A 27427-nucleotide genomic window follows, 5' to 3' on the forward strand; every position below is an offset into this window, starting at 1 on the left:
ACACTGAAAGGGCTGTGGGTTCCACCCCCCCCCCCCCCCCCGAAAAAAAAACATATATATATATATATATATATATATATATATATATATATATATATATATATATATATATATATATATATATATATATATATATATATATATAGTGGCAGGATTGATACAAAGACACACGAAACATGCTGAAGATCAATGTGTTAATTTGCTAAAATTATTCTAATGCAAGTCATGGACGAACAACAATATTATTTTCAATCCTCTGTGCCAATCAGAGATAGGGTTGAATGACACACACGCAAAAGTAAAGCAATTTAAAAAGGGGGCTTAGTTTTTTCATTGATTTGAGAGGCATCAGTGTGCAATAAGTTCTGCAAAGTGTCAATACAAGTCTTCAGGGAAATTAACATAATAAAAGGAAGCTTAAAGGGTTAAATAATATACTTGCTTTAAGAAAATTTCAAGAAACAAAAGCTTAAAAATCAAATCAAATTATAAATTGCCATTACTTTAACTTTAAAAAAATGTATTAATGGTCCATTTGTTTTTTGTTTTTTTTACTTTGTACTAAAAAGCTGCAATTTGTCTCTTTTCCAGCATTTTGAGCACCATGTCTTTGAAAATATTGGAGAACTGATGTTAATGTGAGAAAGATATTGACAGTTGCTTTGACTCTTCCAAAAAGCGAGAAATTTAAAATCAAATCAAATTTCCCCAAACCTGAGTATTTGATCTGCAGTAAAAATGGCCTCACTTATGGAGCAAGGAAAAACTTTGTAGATTTGCAACAATGAAATCAGAATCCCCTAACTATTCCACATATTTTATGAGCCATTTTTTCACTCAGATGTAGTAAAAAAAAAAAAAAAAAAAAAACCTACTAAAACTTAATTTGAGCCAGACAGGTTAAACATGCATGCACATCAAACACAGACATTGATATGAAACACTTCATATAAGCTACAATGTTGACTTGTGTTGTGAGCGTGAGGCGTGTGCAGGCAAGAATTTCACTTCAGCAATAGTTTTGAGACACACCTTTTACAAGGGAATCCTCTACAAAGAAAAAAAAAATCTGAATTTATCATTATTAGAGAAATAGAAATGGGAGGAATAGCTTCACACAAACAGCTGATAGAAAAAAGTTCATTTGAATTCATTTTTGTTTTTCATACTTGCTGCATCAGGTTGTGGTTCATATTGCTTCTATGTTGTGATGATTAGTTGGAATGAATTTATGAAACCAAAAACAGAAGTTGTTAAAAAAAGATTAAAAAGCAACTGTCGCTGGGTACAACTTGATAAACAAAGAGTCAAATACTATACTCGCATAACTGCAGTCAGAATTGTGAGAACGTCTGAATTTCTGTTACACAATTGTAGTTAATTATTGATATTTGTCATCATGTGATGATGCAGGAAAACGCCACAAGATTAAAAAAAAACATAATACATTCTGCACTAAAATGATACAACTAGTAAAATATAACAAATGGCAAAAAACATCTTGAGGGCATTGTACCTTGACACTGTTGCACAATCAAAACAAATACATGAACAATCAACAAACAAACAAAGAAGGGTCAGATATGACATACCAGAAAACAGTCAAAGCAAAAATGGTAGGTGAGATTATTTCTTGTGAATGTGCAGCTAAAGCAAAGTTAGCATTCAGGTCATTCACTAACATTCAGAAAAATTCCATGCTTGGAATATTTCCGGATGCCCATAAAATCAAATCCTCCCTTATTTTTGTCCCCTCTCTTACCGTTAAAGGTAAACTGTACCTTAAAATATACCATTCAATTTCAGTCACTAAATATCACATCTGGTCTGAGGTACAAATTCAAGGACGTCGTCATAGGACTGGATATGGTTGTCACAACGCTACAAATAATGCACTAAAAGAACATCAATGGCAAAAGTCTGCTTCATATTAATACTTCAATGCCCATCCATCTGCTTAAAATATGACCAGTGCAAAAGAAAAATTATGTCAGAAACTTTGACTTGCCTCCTCGAATAGAATTTGGCCATCCGGTAACAGCTCACTCCCATAAAAGTGTATTGTATTCACATTTATATGCTTAAAGGGGTTAATTGGGGGTGTTAAATGAATGACAATAAATAATACCAAAAACACACTCTGGCATGTACCATATAATGTTAGCTGTCCAAAATCAAGTATATCTTTCAAGATTTTAAAAGAGCAAGCACCCCCCCCCCCCCCCCCCCCCCCCCCGCTACACACACACACACACACACACACACCTCTTTGGGTAAAAATTATGGTGAAAAACTTAATATTAAAATCTCCAATTTTATTACCGAGAAAACACAATGTATAAAATGAGTTTTCAGCTCAAAATGAGCCAGTCATGTGGCCATAAATGTGCTTCTGTATAATGGTCAAAGCTACAACAAACGGCTAAATGCATTGGGAGCTTTTCACGGCTTGGATTGTTCTTACAAAAAAAATAAAAGTGCTGCCTTGAGCCATCCACACAGCCAGTCACTATTGTGGTACTGATTTGACTTGAGAACAAACAAAAAAAAAATGGTTGCCATCGCAGTTAACAATGCTGTGGTGTAATAACCTTGATGTAACACACAGCCATGCAGTATGCAAGGAACTGACTTCAGCCTGATTTTCTCCAGCGCAAGTTGATAAACAGCATGCTAAAATTCATTTAAGTCATGTCAATGGACTCATAGAAAGGGAGGGATACTTAGCCTTCGGGTGAAATTTCAGAAATAACCAAAAATTGATCAGCCTTTTTAGGTGTACTTAATTTGACCTTGAAATTTTTGAATGGACTTGTGTGTCGTCACATTTTAGTTCAATTTGCACAACTTGCTGTTCTGTAGCAAAGAGCGTAAGTGCAGAATAAAAAACAAAACAAAAAAACTGGTGTTGGAGCCATGAATCTATCAAAGCATTTTCAGGTTCAAATAAATTTGTATTTAAATGGTACACTTAATAAGACTGTTCAAACTTTGTAACTTTTAGGTTAACCTGTAAAGGTTATAATGCATTTCAGGTTTAGCCCCAAATTTCTCCCGAAAGCTAAATTTTCTTAACCTTTCGTGAGTAGCATATATGCATCTCTTTCTTTCTCTTTTTTAAATATAGTTTTCTGTACAAAGGCACATAAAATATGGGAAGCACATTGTATAGTTGCGAGCTTTTTTTCCAGTTTTTTCTTTTTTTTTTAGCATTAACATTCCAAGTCTATGTAAAGTTGAAACTTGATTTATTTTGACAGTCGGCAACAATGTACATTACCCATGCCAACAAAAGTCAAGTGGACAAGTTGCGACCGGAACCCATAGTGACTGAAGCACTTTAATTGTTAGCGCCAGCTGAAAATCATATGCTCAGAAATTCTGCATGTGTGGACCACTGTCCGATGTTCATGTAAAATGTTCAATATGTTTACATTTCTTTGATTAACTCCTTCACTGCCAGGCCAGTTAAAATGAATTTTTGACATATTTCCATGTTGATATGAGTATATGAGTTAGTTTATTCACTGGCAGTCCAGTAGATTGTAATCTTGGAGTGAATGAGTTAATTTAGGGAATGGTAAGATATTGGTAGCTCCTCCCTCTATAGTGAATGATGAGTAATGATGGCGTTGTCAATTCGACTTTCAGTGTCAACTCTGCTCACTTGGAACTTAACAAAAAACACTAATAAAACATTTCCCACAACCTTTTTACACAAGCAAACAAGACGCTGAATAACAAAGTTTGAAAGAATAAGACATACGTGCAATATCAGATGCTACCATGTCTCATCACTGGTGACACTTAGGAATGATTTTAACTGAAATTGCCAAAACTGTCGGACATACGTTTAAAGATTAAAAAAAAAAGGGGACTAACATTGAGTAGGTGATCTCATATTTTTGTGTTAGAACACGGGGATTGTGTCTGCATATTATACCTGTTTGAGGGCTTGTGTTGTGAACAGCACATAAGACCATGGCATAAAGGACCTCATTCAGCCGTGTGTAACAAAAGAACAGAGCATTTGTTTTGGACACGTACGCCACAGTTCTGCCTTAACCCCTAGGAGAGTGCAAATATCCCAAAATATGTGAGCCCTGCTGGGACTCTGATCCACTGGCTAGAATTCAGCAAACTCTTTTGCGCACTTTTCCGTTTGTGAGACACGAATGTCCTCCTCTTCGTAGTCATCAAAGTTGCTTGTGTCTCCTGGTCCTCTACACTTGGGTAAGAAGGGGGCTTCAACCTAAGAGAAAAGTTTACGTTAAATAACAAGACAACGCTGTAGAATATAATACAAATTTTTCAGCTTTGTAAAAAAAAAAGGTGAAAATAATTTGCCTTTCTTACCTTTCTTTCATATATAGCAATCCAATCTGTAGTGGAGAACCACTTGTGATTTTTGATGTCATTAACGCCATTTTTGAGATTGCCAAATCTCTTTGTCAAGTCAACCTGAAGCAGATTTCTCAGCAGATCCTTCAGGTCGGAACTAAAGTGTGAAGGAAATCGTACCTACAAGAGCAAACGTACATAGCACCTCTAAATGTCAAACAGATACAAAACATTTTTGTTATTGTTTCGGCAATACAGTCAAGCTGAAGTGACATTCAATGCTTGCACCTTTCCAGACACGATCTTCTCATAGATCTGAATGGGCTGATCGGCAAAAAATGGAGGATAACCAGCTGCCATCTCATAGATAAGGACTCCGAGTGCCCACCAGTCCACAGCTTTGTTATAGCCCTGGAAGAGGAAGAAAATAATCGCTCATAGAACAACCTTGGTATTTTGGGTGATGAATGTCACTTATTCGCCCATAATTTCTTTAAGAAAATTCATTTCAAGTATTCAGATAAAAATAAAAAATATATTCTTTTTCTTGGTGAAAAAAGATTAGAAACAAAGAAAACCAAATAACACAATTTAATTTATGAACGAACAGTTTTTTAAGTTTTTGATGATCAACATTTTATATTTAAATTCAAACTGTGCTTAATAGCACATTACTTTTTTTTTTTTTTTTTACAAACATGAAAGTTTATTTCTGAAAATGTGAGGCCACTGAATGCTAATCTTTTAAACTTCAGGACTTGTTTGTTTTCAAATTTAACAACTAAAAGAATCAATACAATTTACTTTGCTGAGAATAATCTCTGGAGCCAGGTACTCAGGAGTTCCACACAATGTCCAGGTTCTGCCTTTTACTCTTTTGGCAAAGCCAAAGTCTGTGACCTTAAGGCGGAACAACAGAAAAACGGTCGAGTTACGGCGAGTATGCAAAATCATTAAATATCCAGATGTTTTGTTTGCTGCATGGTGTACCTGAATGTACCCATGTTGATCAATGAGCAGGTTTTCAGGCTTGAGGTCCCTGTAGATGAGGTCTAAGGAGTGGAGGTACTCAAAAGTGAGCACAATCTGAGCTGCATAAAATCGTGCATGGTGTTCACTAAGAGAAGGAATGGCAGATAGTTGGGTGAGTCTCTAGTAGGACACTAATTATGTCTTTGGAATGCACTTGTGATGGTATGTTATCAATGTGAAGAAAAAGAAGGCATTTTATTATTTTTTCATTTTAGTTGAAAAGCTTACATTTGTTGAAATATTCTCAAGAATGTTAAAATGAAAAAAAGTACACCCACACCCACAGTGATCAACCATTGATGCAGTATCTTCAAAGTTATGTAGCACATACCTGAACCTTCCAATGCGTCTGAGGTGTGAAAACATCTCCCCACCTGGCACGTATTCCATTACCATGTAGAGGTTTGAGTTGTCCTGTAGAACAGATTTAAAAAAAAAAATCTGAAATTTCTTTCTTTCTTTTTTTTTTTAAAGATTCATTACTTCAACAGACAATGGGATTAAATAAACACATAAAGACTTGAAAATAGAGGTCAGAACCCACCTTGAAAGCGTACTCCAACCTGACGAGGAAGGGGAAGGAGACGGCCTGCAGTATTCTCTTTTCATTCAACGTGTGTTCTATTTGTTTCAATTTCACCACCTGCCACACCAAGAGGCAAATTCACACACTGCCTTACGTCATATCTAAAACTTGCTTTTAGAGTTGCTTTTTCAGTTCATACACCTTTTCTATGGCCAAAGTCAAGGATGATGTAAGTGCTTTCAAACAGTAGTTCAAGCTTTGTTTTATTGTTTTAGTATTGTTCAATTGGAACACACTTTCCTGTAAAACGCCAGCAACCCTAGTGGTGATAAGCGGCTACAGAAAATGGAAGGATGGATTAAAAATGTTGCACTAACACAAAAGTACAATAAAAAGCGTTGCATTGAAACGCCGAATAACTTTAAAACTTTCAATGACACAATAATGCTTGTGTGCTTTTAATGAGGCAGTGCTTCTCAAATAGTGGGGCGAGACCCCCCTGAGGGGGGGGGTGATATCAGCGGGGGAATGTGGATAACCCCAGGGAAAAGGCTCTATTTTTGCCATGTAAAGTGTAATTCCAATAAAATACGAATTTTCGTCTTTTTTTTCCCAGGCACTTTGATGCACTTGGCTATTTTTTTTTAATTCATTCCTTGGAGTCGCTTGGCAAAATCTGATTGAGAAGCACTGTATTAAAGTAACAGAACAATCACAGAAATTTAACAGAACATAAACTCTAATAAATTCCACAACACTACATTTTGATAACAATGTGAAGCAATATCTCCTTTCACCAGAAAAAAAAAACAAAAAAAAAACAAAACAACATTAGGATCCTGTAAATGTTGTCTTTAATAATAATTTCACCCACTTTTTGTTTGTCCAGGACCTTCATGGCATAGAACTGGTTTGTTCCTTTATGCTTTACAAGCAATACTCGGCCAAATGAGCCAGTTCCCAGAGTCTTGAACCTATCGAAGTCGTCGAGGCACGTTGTGCTCTGAGGAAACATTCAGTCAGTGCAATGAGATGATACGGTCCAATTCAAACTAAGTATTAGTCATGTATGAACTGATGGGTAAATGAAATAACATTTGCACAACAGGAAGTAGATATATCTCGCAAGCTATATTCAAAGACTGCTGATGCAAGAGTAATGTAGAGCGGATTAAACGATAACGTACCTGTGGTGGACACTCCCATTTTCTTAAAAAATCTTCTTTGGCTTTGGCTAAGAACTCTTTCACTACAAAAAGACAGCAGAAAAAAAAATCCATTAGACAACCACACAGCGTGTTCGTTAATATCAAACAACATTTAGGGTAAAGTGCATTTTAAGGTCAGGCACATTTCAAGTACTGAGGAGGAATGACTACTTGACAAAACAGGAAAAAAAAACAAAACCCTCCTGAGCAAAACCACACAGCAGCTCAACAGGAAATTTAAGATGCAAAAAGCTTTGGTAGTCTTGACAAGACGAGCCGAATTTAAAATGAAGCTGTTCTGCATCTCTTTGGGAAATAGGTGAGAGTTAATAATATAACAATGGGCAGGCTGGGACAAAGAGACAAAATGCAGAGAGTAGCAGAGACCACAATGCAGGCATTTGAAGGAACATTATGAAAGGTCACATCAGACGTGAGCCATCCAGAGTCACAGAAGGACTGCCAATAAAGAGGCTGCACGACAACTTATCTACAGGGTTAAGTTGAACCAAGCATTCACTCTGTGACTGAGGATCTCTCAAAAAAGAGCGCATACCAAAAGTCTCTACAAGATCGTCATGGGATTTTCAGGAACATTGAGCCACATGGATGGAAATGATGAAGAAGAAAAAGAGAAGGAGAAAACATTGGTGAAGTGTCAGAAACAGCAGCATTTGTGATTCAAAGCGGATTCAATGTAACACCAAACAGAATGGCATATAGTATATGAGAGAAGACAGCATACACAGGAAATCTACTGACTGTCACAATCAGGAATGGCTATTTTTCCCAAAGGTCCCTGGGAACAAGTATGTAAGTAAGTATAGAATAAGGTCAAGAGTATTTTCTATAATGTGCAAAAACTTCTCGCTTCATTATGTTCACGTTACAGTAGTTGGACATTTCTACCAATAAAGTGTTTAATAGCTGTGTTGGATAAGGTCATGCTTTTGTGAGATTACTTTGGAAAAACATAGCGACTGAAGAAAAGAGCAGACATTTACAACACATGTTTAGTTACAGAAAAAAACAGATGAAAACAACAGTAAGACAGTAATATTGAATACTAACATTAAAATTTAGGATGTATGACTGAGTATGCAACTTTTGATCCCCGCCGATACCAGCCTCATTTTAAGGTACTGGTTACTTGTGACAGCACACTGTTATCGAGGTACCCTATTATGGCTATCATAATCTAAATAGCATGCATGGCTGACTGAACATATAAGTGAAACATATCTATGTCAGTCCTCTCACATGTCTGTTAAAATGCAGTTTGTTCCCTTCATTGTACTTTACTCTTTCCAGCATTCTGATACAAGTTGATCTTTGTCTCTGTCCATAAGAAGTTGTTATGGAACTGTACAGGCTCTAACAAATGTTTCCTGTCAAACTCTGATGTGGCCTTCCTGTTTTAGAGGGTTACTGATGGTATACACCTTGATGTGAAGCCTCTGTATTCTATTAGGTGAAGTTAACTGCATTTTTCTAGATGAGGCAAATGATTTATCATTTGTCTGTCATTTGCCATCCACCACACTGGACCAGAGGCCTTTGGTGTTGCTGAACTCACCAGTCTTTTTAAGAATGCACCTAACAGATAATTTGGCCACACCTTACTGTCTTTCTATCTCTCTAATAGGATTGTTTTGAGTTTTCAACTTTGCTGCCAGTGCCAGCTCTTTGCACTTTACATTGTGAGAGGACCTCACCAGATTCCGAATGAATACTGAATCCTTGAATCAAACTCTAGGCGTTTTTAATCTAAATTCAAATTAAAACTCAGTCTGCACCTAAAGCACACCTTGGTTGTTTCCTTTCAAATCCACTGTGGTGTTGTACACACTGGATGCCTAAATGTGTGTCATTGTTGAACTCTTTCAGTGCCAAGCATTATCAGAAAGGGAAGCCTCTAGAGGGCCAGTATATTTAGCATTTTCACTCATCTTTCAAGGCCGACAGAATATTGTGTGCTATGTCTATGTAAATATGGGTGGTAAAATTTGAAAGCTTGATTTCCATTCCTTACTTAGAATTGCATGTATGTTATATCTGTGTTGTATGTGTGGAAACACAGTTATCACTACAGTGCACAATTGACTTATATTAGATAAGCATTAGTCAATGATGTCAGCTAGCCTATATAAAAAAAGCATATTTAACAAGAATGTTATTATTTATTATTGTTATTGCAATTTTAAAAGATGAGTATTCTCATCTGTGGCACTGAAAGAGTTAAATATTTATGGCAGTTGGACATGAATCTGCAGGTGCAGAATAGCTAGTATGCGGGAGTCCACTATATTTGCAACATCACCAACTCTTATTGCTAACACTGTAATATGTAAAAACAGTCAATCACTAGTTAACTTTCCTAAAAAAACAAAACAAAAAAAACCAATGACTTTAGCTCCTGCACTGCCAGCTCAGTTAAAATGAATCTTTGACGTCCGTAGCCACCAATGGCAGTGAATGAGTTAAGAATTCATCTAGAAACTTGATTTCTGTTGGTTGTTAAAACTTAACAGCCATTGAACGTTTAAGAGGGAAGTTCTACGCATTTATGTTTCGTAAATAATTTTTCCTTCCTTCACAAGCAAGAAAGCTGGGACAAAACAGCTCGCACCTTGAACCGTTGTAAAAGATTCATCTGACATGCAAGCTGCGGAGCACTTACTTAACTTATCCCACATGATGGTGAACTCAGAGATGTGTGGCACCTCACTTTCTTGTCCTCTCTGCTCTTGACTACCTTTACGACATCTGTGAAAAAAGCGGCTGGCGAACGACTGATTTAGAGCCATTTAGAGATTGTTTTTCTATACGCAGTAAGAAAAGCCTTACAGGCAAAATACATGTTCTAGACAGGGGATCTGATGAGAAATAGCAGCTTCCTGTATCAAGTCAAGTACTCTGCAACACTTGGCTAACCACATAAAGCTAAACTTCCTGTTGAAGCACTCCGCTTTAGTTTCAGTGACCATCCCACTGCATGTTTTTTTTTGCTACACTGTGTCCTTTACATTGCATTTGCAATGCATATTGTCCCACATAAACCTTGTTCAATTGCTATCATGGACAGTGTCATGCAACATACATGATCCGTGGTTGAAAAAAAAGGATTGGTTTTTTTAAGCAGGCATAATGGTAAAGACATACAAATCTTCATAAAAATCCTGTGAGTTGCAAAGTTTTCAATAAATCTTCACTTATGACATAATGGTAATGACATTTTGGCATTCAAAGTTTGAATAAAGTCTTACATCCAACTTTTTTTTCCAGAAACAGTGATGGTAAAAGTTTGAAATGGGAAATGCTTATTTATAGTACATGTGCATTGTTTCCAATAAGAAAATGCATTTTGAATTATTTGAATTATTGTGACAACGGAGAGTTTGATCACTGTCAGAGCTATTGATTGAGAAATGCCATTATAATTATTTGTCTTCATACATTGGATGTGAGAAATCCAACACATGGATCCACTACATCAGTGATTAGCAAATAGTACCTCTGGGGGTTCGTGAAGGTACTACAGGGGGAAGGAGACATTTTAACAGGGTTTCTGCAGTATCAAGAAATTTTGATGTCGTGAGAGGAACAGTTCATTTTCTTTTCAAATAAAAAACTAAGTGACAGCAAGATGAAACAACTAATCACCAATTCGTGTTATAGTGACTTCCTCTACTTAGTGAAGTTTTATTCAGATGTGTATTGTCATAAGTGACACTACATTCCAGCAAACGAGCAAGAAATCAAACAGGTGATGTAACACGGTATAGCTTGTGAAGTTTCTGAATAAAGTCAATAAGATACCACTACAAATGTAGTTTCAAAGTTTAATTCCTCAGACACTGATGGAAAAATACTCCATTTAATCCATTTATATCACATGGAAGGCTATTTTTGCCACTTGAGTTATCAAATATAGTTGCTTGCCTGATAGGGGGCTCAGGTTATGTGATAAACTTTTCACAATTTTGCAAAAACAGTCTCCAAACAGACAATTGCTAATTTATGCTAAGCTGCTAACCCCGACCACACTCCATTGAAAGAATATACCTTCTGTGGTTCATCAGCCATAAAAAAAACCAAAAAAAAAAACCTCAGTTTAAAACTGAACTAAAAAGGAAAAGTTGACTAACATGATACTTAATCATTCGGCAACACACATTTCGAGAGCCTGTCCTTGAGCCAAGTCTTTTCAGAACACTCTTGCACTGTTGGCCTTGATATTAATGTAAACAAAGTTTGATGGAGTGTGCTGTTTGCATAACAGTAGCATTACACGTAACAGCCAATGCTGCTGAACAGGAACTACTGGTGTTTTCAAAAAGAAGCCCGGGAAACTGAATGGATTACTTTCAGTCAGAAAGAAGATCAAGATCAGTGCTATCTGGGTAGACTTTCTGGTCTAGTTCAGTGGATTATATTAGAAATTACAATAAACATTAAAAATGTGATGATAGCCCTTTTGCTAACTTGTGCATCTTTGCAAAGGTCACTCATTATGATTGCCTGAAACAGGAACAACTACAGAATCACAAATAAGTTTTATGACACACTAATGCATTGTGTAATATCTTCAGGTGTGCCGTCAGAAATGAATCAATCTTACTTAATTGGTTGCAAAAATCTTTTTTTATATATAGCATAGCTTTTCAATTATGCCTACTATAAAAAAAATGCACAAAAATAACATTTCTTGTAGCTTCATTTCCTACCACTGTATGAATTTTGGGTTCACTGGGAACAGTGATCACATACTTACCATATCCGTCTAAAAGATCTGAAGTCGGAGGTTAAAATGTGGTTTTCTGCCTTCTTGTTTGGAGTTTACATGATCATCATTATGCAAGGATAGGGGAGTGGTCACCATTATGGTGCCTTTTCTAAAAATCCCGCACCTCTTGTATGCAAAGGAACCTGCAATATGGTGTATTTTGAATAGAGATGAGGACTGTTTGGTTATTTATTTAATTGACTTTAGATCAATCTTAATGGGTTGATAATAGTCAAGCGATATTTGGGATTTTATACAAAATCAGTGATCGGGTGTAATATCATAATTTATAGAGCGATCAATAATTTAAATGATGGGTTCTGCAAAGTATATGTTGTATGAGTGTTTTGTTTGGCAACATTACATCTTTTATTTGAGTGTGATTGTTTGCTATAGCATCAAACATTTATTTGCAGTATTTGTGCTATGCTCTAAAATAATTCAATAGCAATGCAGTATTTTTGTTAGTAACTTTTTGCATCCATTACTGCTGTCTCAAGTTGTTTTTGTTTTACCTGAGTGAACTTTCCTTTCGTCTGGCCAGTTCTTGAATGCCTTCTTGAGGTCACTAATGTTTTAACCCAAGCATCTCTGTTAGTTTTGGGCAATGGCAAATAAACAAAAATGTTTTACTGAAAAAAACTTTTATTTTATACTGATAATATTAGCTAAATATTTTTGTAGATAATTTATAAATAGCATACAAGTATATGCAGTACATAAAGAGATTATGAACATAATGCCCCATCTTGTGATTGGTTATTTTGGAATGCTTATTGTTCAGTGAACGTGACAGGCCCCTTACATCTTCATTGTATATAATTAGAATTTATTTTTTTTTAATAGTTGTTTTTAGTTATTTTCTTACAATATGCAACATGTGATATACTTTAGTACAGCAGCAGCTGATGTCAATCCACTAAAAGTAGAAAAAATGTTCACAGGTGAAAGAACATTGTGAATTCCTAGGAAGGCTTTTGAAGTGATCATTTCAAAACCCAAAAAAGAGATCTAAAGAAGTACAATGTTGCATATGAATGTTTTCTATGTTGTAAAATAGTGTATGGCAAACTGATTTTCCTTAGCATTAAGAAAGAAGTAGCTCAGTTTCAAAAAGCTTGGTGACCGCTGGCATAGTGTTTGTGACATTGTAACATTCAGAGAAGCAAAAAAAATCACAAGATTAAAATTGGGCAACTCATTTTGCAATCATGCATTTTGCAGTGAGACAAACAACGATTACGGTGTTCCACGCAGTTGTACTGTACTCCTTGAATGCACCTTTATGGTGCACAATATCGTAATAAATGATAATAAGTAGACTGGCCACCCGGTATTTTCGTATTAGTGAAGTGTAAATAACGTCTATAATTGAACTTTTCAATGCCCTACAAAAACATTATTCAGTCCTGGGCGGTAATGATAAGAGCAGTGCATCATCAGCTAACACAGGATAAGAAAACGACTGAACGCTGCTCGACGCACACATTACATTACAGCACTGCAAGCACGGTCACACAGAAAAATGCCTAAACAGCAACTAAAATGACACACGGTGCAAAGTTGAGGATGCTTACCGCTTTCTTGCTCGTTGCCTTTCTTGGCAGTAGCCGCGTTCCCCATCGTGTGAAGACGGGGCGATGCACAGCTGGCTACGAGCGACGATGGTGGCGGTGGCGCTGTGACTAGCGATAGTTAGCGAGCTAGCAGCTCCTCCTCCTCCGTTAGCTAGCTAACAGATGTCAACCGGGCCAGCGAACCGCACCATCAATTTTCCGTCGTTGTCAACGAGAGACCGATGTCCTCTGCGAACAGTTGTTGTCTAAAATGTCCGTTTGCGTTCAAGCAGGCCTTCGCTGGCACGAAAACATGATCCAGACTTTTCACCTCTGCCTGCTGTCGTTGTATGCTGCGTTCATGATGCGTGGGAATATCCGTGTGAACCTACTAGATGGGTGAAACGGTGCTTTCAAGTTGAGTCAAAATTCTTAATGTACTTTTCAAGGCTTCTGCAACTATTATCACCTAACTAATATGCACACAATGGTGACTTGAGCTAGAGATCAGTTTAGCACAATATATAGGCATTCATTCTTACAATCGCATTCAGACCTATAGACGATTTAGTTATTTAAAATAACACAAGTAAACACATTCAAACAAATGGGGGGGGGGGGGGGGGGGGTACATTCAAAAGGTTAGGGAAGGGAAGGATGGAGCTGGCATTTGGACTGAGACAGGCACACTTATTACTAATGTACCGTGTTGACAATTTACAAGTGACGTTTAAATTGTGACGCACGAAAAAAATAAAAATCAGACTGTAACCAAAAGTATAATTATGTCCACACATGAGGCATTACAGACAATGAATTCGGAAATATGCTTTAGAGATGAAACATTTTTCTGGTTAAGATGTATATGTAAAACACTTCGATAACAAAGTAATCTAATGTCATTCATAAATACGTTACAGTAAATTAGCCAATTACAGTATATAGTCAATTGAAGATGACTAAATATATTTTACGGAAACTTTATTAAGTAGTTTCAAAAATGAATTAATGTATTTCATTTAATAATGAAATAATAAAACAAAAATCAATAGAAAATATAAGTAAATAATTTTAATAAAAAAATAACTGTAGTAAAAGAACTATCGTAGATAAATATGTACATTACATACCTCAAAATTCTTGAGTGTGACATTTACGCATTTACGCTATTTTTCGTGACGCCATTTACGCGTTGTTACGTCACTCCAGGTACGTTTAAGCTCCTCTGAGAAAATGCGCTTTGGTTGATTCAAAATGTGTTTTCTGCGTCCATTTTTAGGTATGACGTATGGCGCAACACCCTCTGTCGCTACGCTTTGGATTTGATGATTTTTATTCAGTATAGTTTGTCGCTGGCACGGCATATTACTCATTTATAACGCACAAAATGTGTTGAAAGCTTATTTTGCTTTTTATAGCGACATATGCCCCCTAATGTTGAACAATTTGAGGAGATGCTGACGAGGCTACATCCAATTTGTACGATGCCGAAAAAAAAATCACGGTGCCCAAATTTATGTCGACCGGACCGTGACCATGGGCGTGGTCGGGAGTCGCAGGGGGAGATATCCGTCATCCGGGTATTTTTCTTCAAACACCTGATCACAACCCGTTCTATTCTTTTGAATTAGAAACAAGGCGGTATTTTGTCCGCTTTTTAAAATATTTAAATCATCATAGCTTCTTTAAATCTTAACATATTGACAGCATTTAATCGGTTTGCTTTTTTTTCGAGCTCGTTTTAGTTGCGATTTTGCTGATGATAACATGTTAACATTTTTGTCGGTGACATACCTAAATTATGGAATACATTTTATGCCTGGCTGGTGCAAGGGGCAGTAGCACAACATTTATGTAAGTTAATCTAACGATGGATGCATATAGAAGATGATTTAAGATGTGAATGACACGTCAATGACCTCTGTGCAGGAGGCGCCCATGACAGCAGGGTTGATTTTTAGCACCACGGTCAGCGACACTGTTGCTAGGTAGCTTCCAGTGTTTGCATTTAGCTAGCTATGAGGAAGAGCCGCAACGACACTCCCTACGATCAATTACCTTACGCGACTAATTTGGAACTAACACACTCGGAAAGGCTCGTGTGTTTTTTCTGTGTTATTGTTCAACTATTAGGCAAGTTTTGTGCTGACCAGGGAAACCTAAATTGTGATTTCCAAACTTCAGCAATTCATAGCTTCACCTCCATTCTCATCGTGAATGGTTTCGTCCATGGATTCGCTCCAGCGCTCATTGCACACCACCGGACTTCAAGACACAGATTTGCTTTTGTTTTTTGTTTTTCACCGTGTGCACGTCAATCAGTATTTTGTGTTTTTCTACACAACGTAAACGCTGATGCAGCGTTGAGAATAATCTCCGTCCTGGGTGGGTTGTCTGGACCAGTGCGCCTTCGCTGGGACGCAACCAAGCTAAGGAGCGGCGCTCGCCAGTGACTGGAATTAACAAGGTAACGAGCTACTTCGTCCCCCAATCGTTCCCCATGAATATTTTAAAACCAGACAAAATGTTCATCCTCATTGTCTTTTTTTCAATCTCCTGAAACATGCGCCTCGTTTATTTACTAATTTGAATGTTGTGGCGTCCCTAAATGAAAACAATGCCGCCTCATTTTAGCCTATAAAGCTATGCTGTTTGATAGCAACACTACCTAATTCTCACAACAAGAACCCCCAACCAGACCGGAAATAAATAGCTCTAACCATGCTTACAACTATAGTAATTCTCCGTGCACCTGCTCAGGATGCGTGACATCGCATTGGGAGAGACTCAGTTCGCCTATGTATAGAAAATGACACAAAACATTTCTTTGTGTCTAATTTTAAAGACTGTAAAGGGCACGGCCCTCAGTAGTAGCTGTGAAAGGCACAACCCCCATCAGTGTTCTCGTTAGCTTAGCCTTTAGCTTGCTTGGCGAGGACCCTTAAAGTGACCTGCAAGATTAGCAGGAAGCTAGTAAGCCCCTTATATCTAGATTTAAAATATTCACAGGATGATGTGTTTATACGACACATACAATGTGCATGTCAATATAAAGTCTGGCAACCTGTTTCTGGATTGCATTATTTTTCCTTTTGTATAGGTTGATTTTGCTGTATAATATCTGCGTTCTCTCAGAAAATCAGCTTTTATTTACTAAATGCAGAACGTTCCAAGTTTCTGGCGGGGTAAAACATATATCTATCTATGCAGTGTTTTTTTTTTTTCAAGTTATATGTGGTAGGCACGAGTTTTACAGTAATGTAGCCTCATACTGCCGTACAGGTGCTGGGGTTGTGCATCCGCTATAATGTAAGATTTATGAAATTATTGTGCCTACAGCATATACTCTGATGGAGTTTGCCATTACGGCACCTTAAGACAAGACTTGCCTTGTCTATTTTTTCTGTGTTGATGAAAATGACATCACAGTGCCTAAGGTGAATATCACATGACTAACCCCAGAAAATAGGTGAGCCATGACGGACCGTTACCTGAGCCTGACATACTGTGTCAACATTCAGTTTTGTTGTTGAGTGAAGAGACGCGACTTGCCTTTGTAAAATAAAACAAACTTGAATTACGTCAATTTTTCTTATTCCACTGCATTGCACAGGATTAGCTTTGAATTCAGGTGTCAGTTGGCGTATTTTAGTGCCCTGTGGGCTGAGAGCTCCCACACTTGTTTCTTCTTGTTTGTGGAAGAAGGCATAAAGCAAGTACAATGCATCGGTTCTCTCTTTTTGCAAGATGAGTCAGGAACCCAGTATTTTATTTTTGATCGGAAGGTTATTATCGTCATGGGCATTAAAAAAAAAGAAAACAAATATGTCAACTTCTAGCATTTGTTGTAACTTTGTTTTTAATATACCTGTATTACTCACAGTGAAAGCAAGGAAAAGCCAGTTTGTTGACCTTTAACCAGATCTGTACGATTTAGCCCAGGTTTCTATGCAAAGTCTCATGGGAATTGGTTAAGTATCTTAAAGCTGTTTAATCCCATGTATTAACAAAAAATACCAGCAATTTCACACATTTGCTGATATAATAAACAATATTTATACAATTCAATATCTACACTTGTCTGAAATAATTTTATTTGCATTGAGTCAAGCATATGCAATACAGTTAGTTTTAATCCAGTTATTAAATCTGCTACTGATTGATAGTAACATAATATAACATAACATAATAATCACGCAAATAAAATGATCTCCTCCAAAGTCAAACAAAATTGCTTATAAAACTTTTACAGTAATCATTAAAATGTGTTAAAATAATGTTAACCCAATTTAAAAACATATTAAAGGGATACTAAACATATTTAATCATTTTCAGCTTTAAGATAGTTATTATTCGATAACTATTATTTTTCATGTCAAATTAACATATTTTGCGACTTGCTGTTGACTGAAAATGACAGTCACATCACATGTGCTCAAAGCTGAGGAAACAAGTAGCCACAGAGTAACTTGGGAACGTTACATGACCCAACCCTAAAAACAGGTGACAAGACTTATACTCGAAATGTGATGCTTCTGGTGATGCTGGGCAAGTACTGGAAAGATCATACTATTCTTTGTTGAGTTATGCTCTTTTTTTGAAATATAAATTGAAAAAAGCCACATCAAAATCATTAATCCTTAAACTCAATCTTTTATGAGGGTTTGTATAGTTTCTGGTGTATGCATCATACGTTCTCCTATTTGGTTTTAGAAATATTCAGACAGATGCCTGATTTATGGCCTTTACAGGGTTTAGTTTATTCACTCCCATTGCCTTTTGAATAAGCTATTCACCACACACACACTGAGGTCCAGTAAACTAGTGAATATCAGGGGATTTTTTGCAGCAGAACACAAAGCTAAGTGATGTTTCCCCGAAGCCTCCTTTTTGTGTCTCTTGTTGAAAAGTCACTGCCAGGAAGTAATTTCACGTGAGAAGAGAAAAACATAAAACAAATCCCTCAGGGATGTTTCATTGTTGAAGATACTAGTATGGCGCTGGTGAGAGAGGTGACTGCTTCCCAGTGCCACTTTGTCAAGATTCTTGCGATGCCTTCAGGAGCTGCTTTTGACAGTTACACATATTTATAAACATATATGAACAAGCTATGTTCAGCAAGCTGATTTGATTTTGTTAAACTTTGATGAAGCTTCTAACCTCCAGACATGCATGCCTGTATTGCCTTAAATAAAAAGAATCATTGTGGTGCAGCAGTACACAATTGGATTGTATTCACATCATGCAAAACAGGCAACTTGGCATTACAACACCCTGTAAGACAAACATTTATTTGTAATTGATATGTCATTGGCCCATGGCCCAAACTGGGAAAGATGCTTATGGCAACATGAGGAGATAGCGCCAAACAATGACGCTTTTGAGCAGAAGCAGAGAATGTGGATGAGGTCAGAATCCAGAAGATTAGAATCCAGAATTTTAAACCGTTAGCGCCCTCCTTTGTTGGAATTGAGTTACTGCATTCTCTACACATCTTTACTGTAGTAGTGGCTCAGTCATTCCTTTTACCACGTTGGACGCAACATGCTGTGTGATATTACTCAGCAGTGGCGTCTCTAGCATGAAAAGTTGAGTGGGCCATCGGAGCGGGCACAAGCAACAAAACATACACGATAAATTCTATTTCAATTCACAAACACAATCATTTTTATTGATAGCTTTACAAATTAACTATGAATAAAAGCTTTAAAAGATTACAAATAAAAGGATCACTCACTAGAGTTGTTCACTTCTTGAATAGAAAGGATGCATATCAATCTTTCATCTGGGCACTTGTCAAACTTGTCCAAAACCCATTTGTAAAGTCCAATAATCCATGAATGACTTTATTTTCAATGAACAAAATACAGTGCATTTAATCTCTGCTGGCTCATTGAGTTTCTTGTAAATGTCTTGATCCTTTTTAGTGTTAAAAATTTTCTCTGACTCAGTTGCTGTCATTGGAGTTGTGATGATAATTTTGAGCAGTGACAAAGTTTCGGCTCCTGTGACATCATCAACTGCAGCAGAGACAGGGTGTTACCAGTATGCTACTCTGAGTGATTGTACATCAGATTTTAGCTGTACTTTAGAATTCAGCATTGGGAAATAATTTGCTGAACTTACTGAAATGTGTGCTGTCCAAGAGTTGTAGTGCTATTAGGTGATCACTTTTGCAATACATCTTCTCTTAAGCAAACCACGTGTCGTGCCAGGTCAGAATATTAATCTTTCATCAGTCAATATTAACTCATATTAGATTCTGGAGGCCAGGTCAAACCACCAAAAAAATAACAATCCCTACGTTTCACCCTACTCAACTTCTTTAATATAGCACTTTAAAACGGCATATGTTGCATACAAAGTGCTGTACATGTGGTGAAGCTGGTCATGCAATTAAAAAAAAAAAAAAACGAAACACGCTGAATACGCGGGCAATGTCATCTTGTTTTCTCTTTCCACAGAGTATATTCCCAAATCTTTAGCATCCAAATGAATATAACTCAATTTACATACAGTGCCTGATTATCATACTATTTTCTGGGATACATTTTAATTACTTCAATTTAAGACTAGACTCAGACAAAACTTGCATTGATATTACACATCCGAGTCCTGCATATCCTTGACAGAATTTTACAAACTATAAAAACTGATGATAGCTTTAAAGTTCATCCATTATTACGTCTAGGTATGGTGCATTATTCTTTTCAAATCAAGAGCAAATTAAATGGAACATGAAGCAACTTAATACTCGAATGTCATGTATCCCTTGAAGTGCTTTCACATACTCCCAGAGTACACATAACCCCATTTGAGAACAACTGCTGTAGATAAACACCCACTGATACATTCACTGCTAAGGGCAGTTAAGAGACTTATTTAATTTAACATGCATGTTGCATTGGGGGAAGAAGCCGGAGTACCCGAAAAAAACTAGAGAAGCGCAGCGAGATCATGCAAACTCCAGATAGGAAGGGCAGAGATGGGATTAATATTGCGCCACCACATTTTTGGTTTGTCATGCACCTTGTGGGAATGATTCATAAGAGTTGATCTTTTTGACTGAGTGACTATTTCTTTGGCCTATCGGAGAACATAAATAATACTGCTACTCTATTCTTCGACTAAGGCATTTTTAGGATATTCCTCTGGTACAGTAACTAAGTGAAGAGTGTATGCTTCAGTAGTTTGTTATCTAAGTTTTGTCATATTATGCGGCTGTCACATTAAGCCTGTTCCTGATGTCCGGGGGTTTTCTTGAGACAATGTTTCTTCCCTGCTGATCAGACTGGATAGTGCTAGGAGGTGGGTGGGTGTTCTTGTCAACAGCACAGCTTGCCGCTCTTCATCACTGGGACTGTTGTTGTTTTGCTCTCTGATGAACTCATTCTAGCCTCTTGTCTTCACTGGAATCAATGCTCCACTCAGTCAAAAAGACCAATAGAAAAACATAAAACTACTGAGTAATGGAGTCATAGACTTTGATTGTTTTCCTATTTTAATTTGTTCAGTGAATGCTCATTGCATCGATGGGTTCAGTGTGTGAGTATTCGTGGATATTCTTTGATGTGAGTAAATGTATGAGAATGGTCTGTTATGTTGACAGGACAACAGTTGCAAGAGGCGCAATCTGACCGCTAGAGAGCACTGTTGGTCTCGGTATGAAACGCACAAAAAGGACAATTGTCTTCTGTAAATGGAGCTGATCTGTTCTGTGTTAGATAAAACATGTCGACTGAATTTGTTATTGTTTGATGAAAATGTTTTATATGTTCAATGTTGTTATGAAACGTTAATAGGGCTTGAGTATAATTCATTCGTAATGGAGAAACATGAAGATTTTTATTTCACGAGACAATATTTCTTGATATCGTGGTACAAATCAAGATGACAAACATGACTTATTTATGTATTAAGACCTTTTTTTCCAGCAGGAATGCGTTGTGTTTGTTTTCTTTCGTTTCCTATTTACCATTTCATAGGCCCTTTGGTTTTAAATGAACTGCTCTTGGCAATTGTGCGCTAACAAAAGAAAGATATTAATGCCTTGCTAAATGGACTCTGTAGTATCATTTTTTTCTATTTTCTATTTTTGACACCACATTTAACACAATATTAATTTATCATTGTGAAACTCTACATAAATATTATGCATAAGTGCAATCAGGTTTGCACCTGTGGACAGTTTAGGAGACTGTGCTTGTCTTGTCTTTGGAAATAGGACAATTTGGACCAACAGCAGGAGCACAAGTCACACTGTTTTCTGAGCCAGCAGAATAATTAAGTGATAGAACATATCAACAATGGGTGATAACTGAGAGAAAAAAAGAATGGCTTGTCAGCCCACTTGCAGGCCAGAGCCAAAGAATAACAGAATTTGGCATGCTGACTGGTGTTAATTCCTCACATTGTTCATTGCCTGAAGCATCCATTTTACAAACTACTGTGAAAGTGCCATCTGCTTGAATGAGATGACCTCTTAGCCATACAGTGAAATCCAACTGGCACAAGCATGAGACACAAATTTGCATTAGGCTTTCACAGAATACCATTTAGTCGAGTAGTCGTCGCGCAGCTTTAGATGGTTTTATTTCCACAGTAATAGAGCTACAGTAATACATTGTCAGGAATGAGCACATTTGTTAAGTTTTCATGAAAACAAAATTAAATGTTTTGGAATTAAAGGGCCTATTTTAACACATTTCAAAATAAGAAGTGAATTGACAAACCTATATGACTATAAAGGGGATTATACTGTCATTTTCAGTCCATGGCATAATTGATTACTGTCGTTACCTGGGCCCTGAGCAACTGTGATGTCATTTTCAGTCAACATGTAGTGGCAAAATGACCCCCCGTGATGGATAAAAAGAGGTGGATTTCATATCGCGTTATTGATTCATATTCATATTCATATGCATCTAATATTTACTAGAGACGATCAAATACTAAAATATCTCTAAACTATTTAATTTACCCCCACCGCCCTTCAAAAAAATGCCTTTGTAAATTTCAGTTTAGATAAACTGATGTAACCTTAGAGAGGCTGCGAATAACAAATGTTTCTGCTCTTTGACTATCGTTTTTGTGCTTCTCTTCTACATACATTCCTGTCCATCTCTGTGTACACCCCCATTCACTGTCTTTTCCACATGGGGCTGTAAATAAGCTGGGCCTCTGTAGCTTTTCAAGTCTCCCCCAACCATTTACCATTCCCCATCCCCACAACCCCTTTCCATTAGTCTTCCCCACAACTGCTACCCTCCTTAAACTCTCGCTCAAACTGGTGCCGCTCTTCACCCTGCTGGAAGGCACCTGTAAGATGGTCAGATGATCTGCGGACTTGTTTTGAGCCATACTGTCTACGGAACCCAAGACCGTGACTACTATCTGGTGTGAGAGTGTCCTCGGAGGGTACCGTGAGTACCCTGCGGGGCCTGCCTGCCTTGTTCGGCAGAAAGCTTGGCATCCCTCCTCACACCTCCAGCACTGGAGATGCCCTCGCTTCCTATCGACAGAGGTTAGTCAAATACGACGGACTGAAACATGCAAACTATTTCATACTCCGCTATCCATTCCTAACCCTTCTGTTCTGTACAGGCTTCCTTTGTTTGCGTCTGACTTATTTTATTAATTCCTTTTCCCCATAGTGCAACGCACATACTAGATGTGGTTAGACTACTCCAGACTATACAAGTCCCTACAGAAATAAGGCGCCCTCCCCACTTTTCTTTGCACGCTGCGACAACATTGTGCAGGCTTGTACTGACGTGTTCTTCTACCTCTAGAGGATCGAGGCACATCCCCCGTGAAGTTGCCATCTGTGAGCTCCTACCAGGGCCATGGCAAGAGGAAGGTGCGCATCAAAAAGAAGAAGGGCATCATCAGTGCCAATGTTGCTGGCACCAAATATGAGATTGGTATGTCAAAGATTTCCGCCGAAAAATTCTAATTTCCACAAATGATGTTGAGCATGAAAACACAGATCACAAATATGTACAATTACAGTGATCCCTCATTTTTCGCGGTTAATAGGGACTGGAACCCCCGCGATAAGTGAAAAACTGCAAAGTAGCCACCCCCAGGGAGCCAATCACGTGTCTTGTATAAGGGCCCATCGCCCTCCTGAAAGGGTGTGTGAGTGTCCTACAAGACATGTGATTGGCTCCTGGCTTGACCATCGCCCAATGAGGGCAGGAGTTTTAATCTATTCCTGCCCTAACTCCTGCTTGTTTGATAGACCAAGAGAGAAGTGCTGATCCTGATCATAAAACACACATGCTGTTATACGCAGAGAGAGAGCAGGAGATTAGCACAACAACAGCAAGTTGTAAATTTCTTTTGTCATAAATTGGAATTTCAAGTGTAAACTCTAATTGTTATCCTGTTTGGTTAGCTACAGGCTTCACTTTAGACTTCTGGACGCCACTTATATAACCGCGTCTCTCCGTGAGACTACAGCAACGTAAGCCTGATTTCGCCGGATGGGAAGGGATAACAGTACACTTACAGTATAAAGTTTAATAATGCAAGATTTAAGTAAATGTGTGTACTGGAGTAGTTCGACGTCTGAGGAATGTTCTTGGCAAGTGCATTTATATTTACCTCATCTGTCTACCATGCAGGAAACCTTCAAAGTGCATTCTTCCACAATATAGCCCCCCCCCCCCCCCCCTCCCAAAAATAAAAAAAAATCTGATGCACTGGGGGCGTGATAGGTGAGGCGTGAAGTAGCGAGGGATTAATGTATAGCAAAGCTGGACTCAATCAAATTGGCCTACTAACTGTCAAGCCTGCTGAAACGGTGGCATTTAACATCTCTAAAGTTATATGAGTTTCAGCCTGGTGAAACTGCTTGTGCGGAAGCAATCCTAGCAAAAAAAAAAAAAAAATCTTTATTGAAGTAATCTAACGTGGCAGTCAGTGTTTTTTGAGACAGGCTAAAAGAGCGCAGTAAGCACTCCTAACATGCTGGCTATATTGCATGGCGTCAAAGCTCTCAGGGGTGAACTACAACCTTTGAAACTAAGGAGTCAGCAGCAGTGTAGGAGAAATCAGGGGCAGTTGGAATCCTGCATGTAAATGGGATTCAAGCTGTGAATCATTTTACTTGCTGTGATGAGATCCTCACTCTGGCCCTTTTGAGCGAAGAGCTATGCAATATGTCCAGGATAAATTTAGACTCCAGGCTAAAGAGATGGGTAAGAATCGCCATTTACTTTTGTAAATATTTTTGGGATGAAAATGGGCAAAATTTCAAAGGTGGTGTTGGATTTTTCGTAACAGGTGAATGTATAGGCCTTGAGGTGGCTGAAACAAAACTGATTATAGCTCGAATCTTCTGGAACTTAATGGTAACTGTCAGCGCAGACCTGCCGCAATGTAAATCATCCCTGTTCAAGTTATCAAAACACAGTTAACATCCACCAGCGTGAACAGATTGATGAAGTCACATCGGAAACGCTTCTTCCATTCAAGAGCGATCATGCAACATTAGGCAAGCTGGTTTCAGGTTTGCGTTGAGATTCAAGAAATTAATTAAAATGCCATTTTGTTTGGGCATCTGAATTTTTCATTACTCACTGAATAATGAATAGTTGCTGGATTAATGTCTAAATGAGCTCGCCATGACGCCACCTATCTCTCATACAATTGGGTGTCTAGAGGGGTTTGAATGGAACCAGTTCAATTTATAGATATTTGTTGGGAGTCATTACTATCAGGTTATTTGCAACCATTTCATGAATTGTTAAGATTACTTTAAGCGAGGATTCACCAAATTTTGGGCTATCAAAATTTTTTGACCTAAAATGCATTTTTCTTCCTACCAGTTCGCATAGTCATCAAAGAGATGAACTTTCTGAAAGCACGAGATGATGACGAGACCGCCAATCTCATCTGGAACGACTCTGCTGTACAGCATGAGAAAATTGCTGAGCTCAGGAATTATCAGGTACTCTGCATGGCTACCTTGTCAACTCAGCACATCTTGGGGGCTGTGAGCCACTGGGCTGAAGATGTTACTTGAAAAAATATGTATCAAATTTCATTGTTTAATAAAGTTGGAGGGCAAATAACACTGTAAAGGCTATCATACAGTACTGCTTTACATAGTACAAACAAAACCTTAAGACCTACTAAGCTGCCTTTACAATTACTAACAGTTGTAAGTTGAGGGAGGATTCCTCACCGGTGTTCTTTAGATGAAAACAATGGAAGGCATTCCTTTAAAAGATAGCCCCAAAGTAAGTTATGTGAATTACAATTACCGTAAGTTAATGTAGTTTTGTGTGTGGTTCATTCATCCTACATAATTTAAAATATGTTGTAAATGATCACTCGTGCCTTCTTATGCTGTGTTGTCACATGATCATTTCTCAGTTAAAAACGTTGAGGGCCCTCAACAATTGGTTTTGATTTCCTCTCGCAAACTGTGTCGTTCTGCAGGATTGGCATAATTGCGCAATTTCTTCCCAGTGCCTAATTACATCTGTCTCTTTGGGATAATAATTACATATCCTTTCTATACTCTGCATTGTTATTGTGTCCTCCCCTCCTCCTCCCAAGCAATGTACAATGGGAGTTTGCTGTCAAGTTTAAGTTCATATGAACCTAATTAACGCCCCTGTTCAGGCTCATTTGGTCAAAGAATACAAAAAACCCAAAGATTATTTTTGCACCCCCCCCACCCCCACTTTTGGCACATTTAAAGCAATTCATTCAGCTGTCACTGCAGGAGCTTACGATGCAGAACCAATTACCTCGGTCCCTCAGAGCTGAGATTGATCTTTTTTCCTTGCCTCTTCCCTCCCCAATCTTTAAAGTCTGAAAAACATTGTAAACTAAATAAGGGTCGCGAAAGGTCTTGGCGTCACCTTTTTGTTTTAAGTTCGTAATTGGGCATAAATGTCAGAACATTGTAAGCTCACTTCAGGTTGCTGCCTCTAATGTGCTCATTTTCTGGAAGGGGCGGGGCAGAATTGAGTTGTGTAATGGCCTTAACAACATAATTATGTCTGTCTGTCCTTCTGCAGAGAATTAACCATTTTCCGGGTATGGGTGAAATTTGCCGCAAAGACTGCTTAGCAAGAAACATGTCAAAGTAAGTTTCTTCTTTCCAAGCCTCAGCATTTAACATGTACTTGTTACATATCAGTGAAATCAAGAGCCTAGTGAGAAAAAAAAAAAAAAAATCAAATATATTTGGAATACAATTACTACAACTGAAGATGAATGAGTCACGTGTAGCGAAGCTGATTGCCTTCTAATTTGTTCAATTTGTGTCCATAGAAAGTAATTCAAGAAAATAAGAATCTTTTTTTTTCAGGATTGAACTGTTGTCATCCTGTAGATCTATAACATTTTAAGTTTACTCACCAAAAGTTGTTGAAGCATCATATTTGAGTGACTTTATCTACATATGTAAGTAAATTACATATCACATTATGTGTGAACTAAATGGTAGTTTGTGTTTGTTGACCTTAAATGGTAATCACTAATGGGCTAATGCTAATTGTGATTGCTAACTGGTTAGCATAGGTAAACTTTTAAAAAATCATGTGTAGAGGAGCTAATACATAATGAATAGTTACTCTTATCTTCTTCAACTCATTTTCAACCTTAGTAGATTTAAAAAAAATCTACTCAACGATCTGAAGAAAGGTGCAGTGGTGGGAAATTATTTCTGTGGTAATAATGTACAACTAAAGTTTTTTTTTTTTTTTAATTATTTATATTGAATTTTTATAAACTTTTGTTTCCTCAGAATGACCAAGTGCCAATCCCAAGAATACAGCTTTGTACCCAAAACATGGATCTTCCCCGCTGAGTACACACAGTTCCAGAATTACGTCAAGGAGCTGCGGCGGAAACGCAAGCAGAAGACGTTTATTGTCAAACCGGCCAATGGAGCCATGGGTCACGGGTAGGTCAGAGGCTGAAACAAGTGCTACAGAACAATCGAAAATACACCGAT

At 37.6% G+C, this 27427-nt stretch overlaps 2 protein-coding genes across 5 annotated transcripts in view; one reads left to right on the forward strand and one right to left on the reverse strand.

The window, feature by feature from the left end:
• Positions 1–3231: 3231 nt before the first annotated feature.
• Positions 3232–13811, reverse strand: prkacba (protein kinase, cAMP-dependent, catalytic, beta a). 2 transcript variants are annotated; one of them, XM_088426160.1, is made up of 10 exons: positions 13471–13811; positions 7087–7148; positions 6774–6902; positions 5918–6016; positions 5705–5787; positions 5332–5458; positions 5146–5241; positions 4630–4752; positions 4357–4521; positions 3232–4252 (listed from the first exon to the last, which is right to left on the reverse strand). In XM_088426160.1, the coding sequence occupies exons 1-10, from the start codon at positions 13514–13516 to the stop codon at positions 4127–4129; spliced, it is 1056 nt and encodes a 351-aa protein (XP_088282286.1). In that variant the 5' UTR covers positions 13517–13811; the 3' UTR covers positions 3232–4126. The 2 variants fall into 2 exon arrangements, with proteins under 2 accessions (XP_088282286.1, XP_088282285.1); XM_088426159.1 differs by lacking the exon at positions 13471–13811 and adding an exon at positions 9788–10123.
• Positions 13812–15705: 1894 nt separating this feature from the next.
• The window catches only part of ttll7 (tubulin tyrosine ligase-like family, member 7), a 70479-nt gene continuing 58757 nt past the window's right edge, over positions 15706–27427 (forward strand). For all 3 annotated transcript variants that reach the window (XR_015867034.1, XM_088426261.1, XM_088426262.1), the window contains exons 1-6: positions 15706–15916; positions 22622–22972; positions 23241–23372; positions 25284–25405; positions 26487–26554; positions 27218–27376. Coding sequence is in view for 2 of the 3 variants with exons in the window: in XM_088426261.1 (XP_088282387.1) it covers positions 22948–22972; positions 23241–23372; positions 25284–25405; positions 26487–26554; positions 27218–27376 (506 nt within the window). In the remaining variant the exon portion in view is untranslated. The remainder of the gene's footprint in view (positions 15917–22621; positions 22973–23240; positions 23373–25283; positions 25406–26486; positions 26555–27217; positions 27377–27427) is intronic.

This window comes from Hippichthys cyanospilos, chromosome 10, assembly GCF_059441005.1.
Source record: "Hippichthys cyanospilos isolate Australia breed blue-spotted pipefish chromosome 10, RoL_Hcya_1.0, whole genome shotgun sequence".
Lineage (NCBI taxonomy): Eukaryota > Metazoa > Chordata > Actinopteri > Syngnathiformes > Syngnathidae > Hippichthys > Hippichthys cyanospilos.

Bases quoted from the DNA above. Each gene is read 5' to 3' on its own strand.
- prkacba (XM_088426159.1), bottom strand. From the start codon at position 9,914: ATGGCTCTAAATCAGTCGTTCGCCAGCCGCTTTTTTCACAGATGTCGT. The intron at 6,903-7,086 runs GTACGTTATCGT...ATGTTTCCTCAG, and splicing joins AATGGGAGTGTCCACCACAG to AGCACAACGTGCCTCGACGA. The intron at 4,522-4,629 runs GTGCAAGCATTG...TTGCTCTTGTAG, and splicing joins AGAAGATCGTGTCTGGAAAG to GTACGATTTCCTTCACACTT.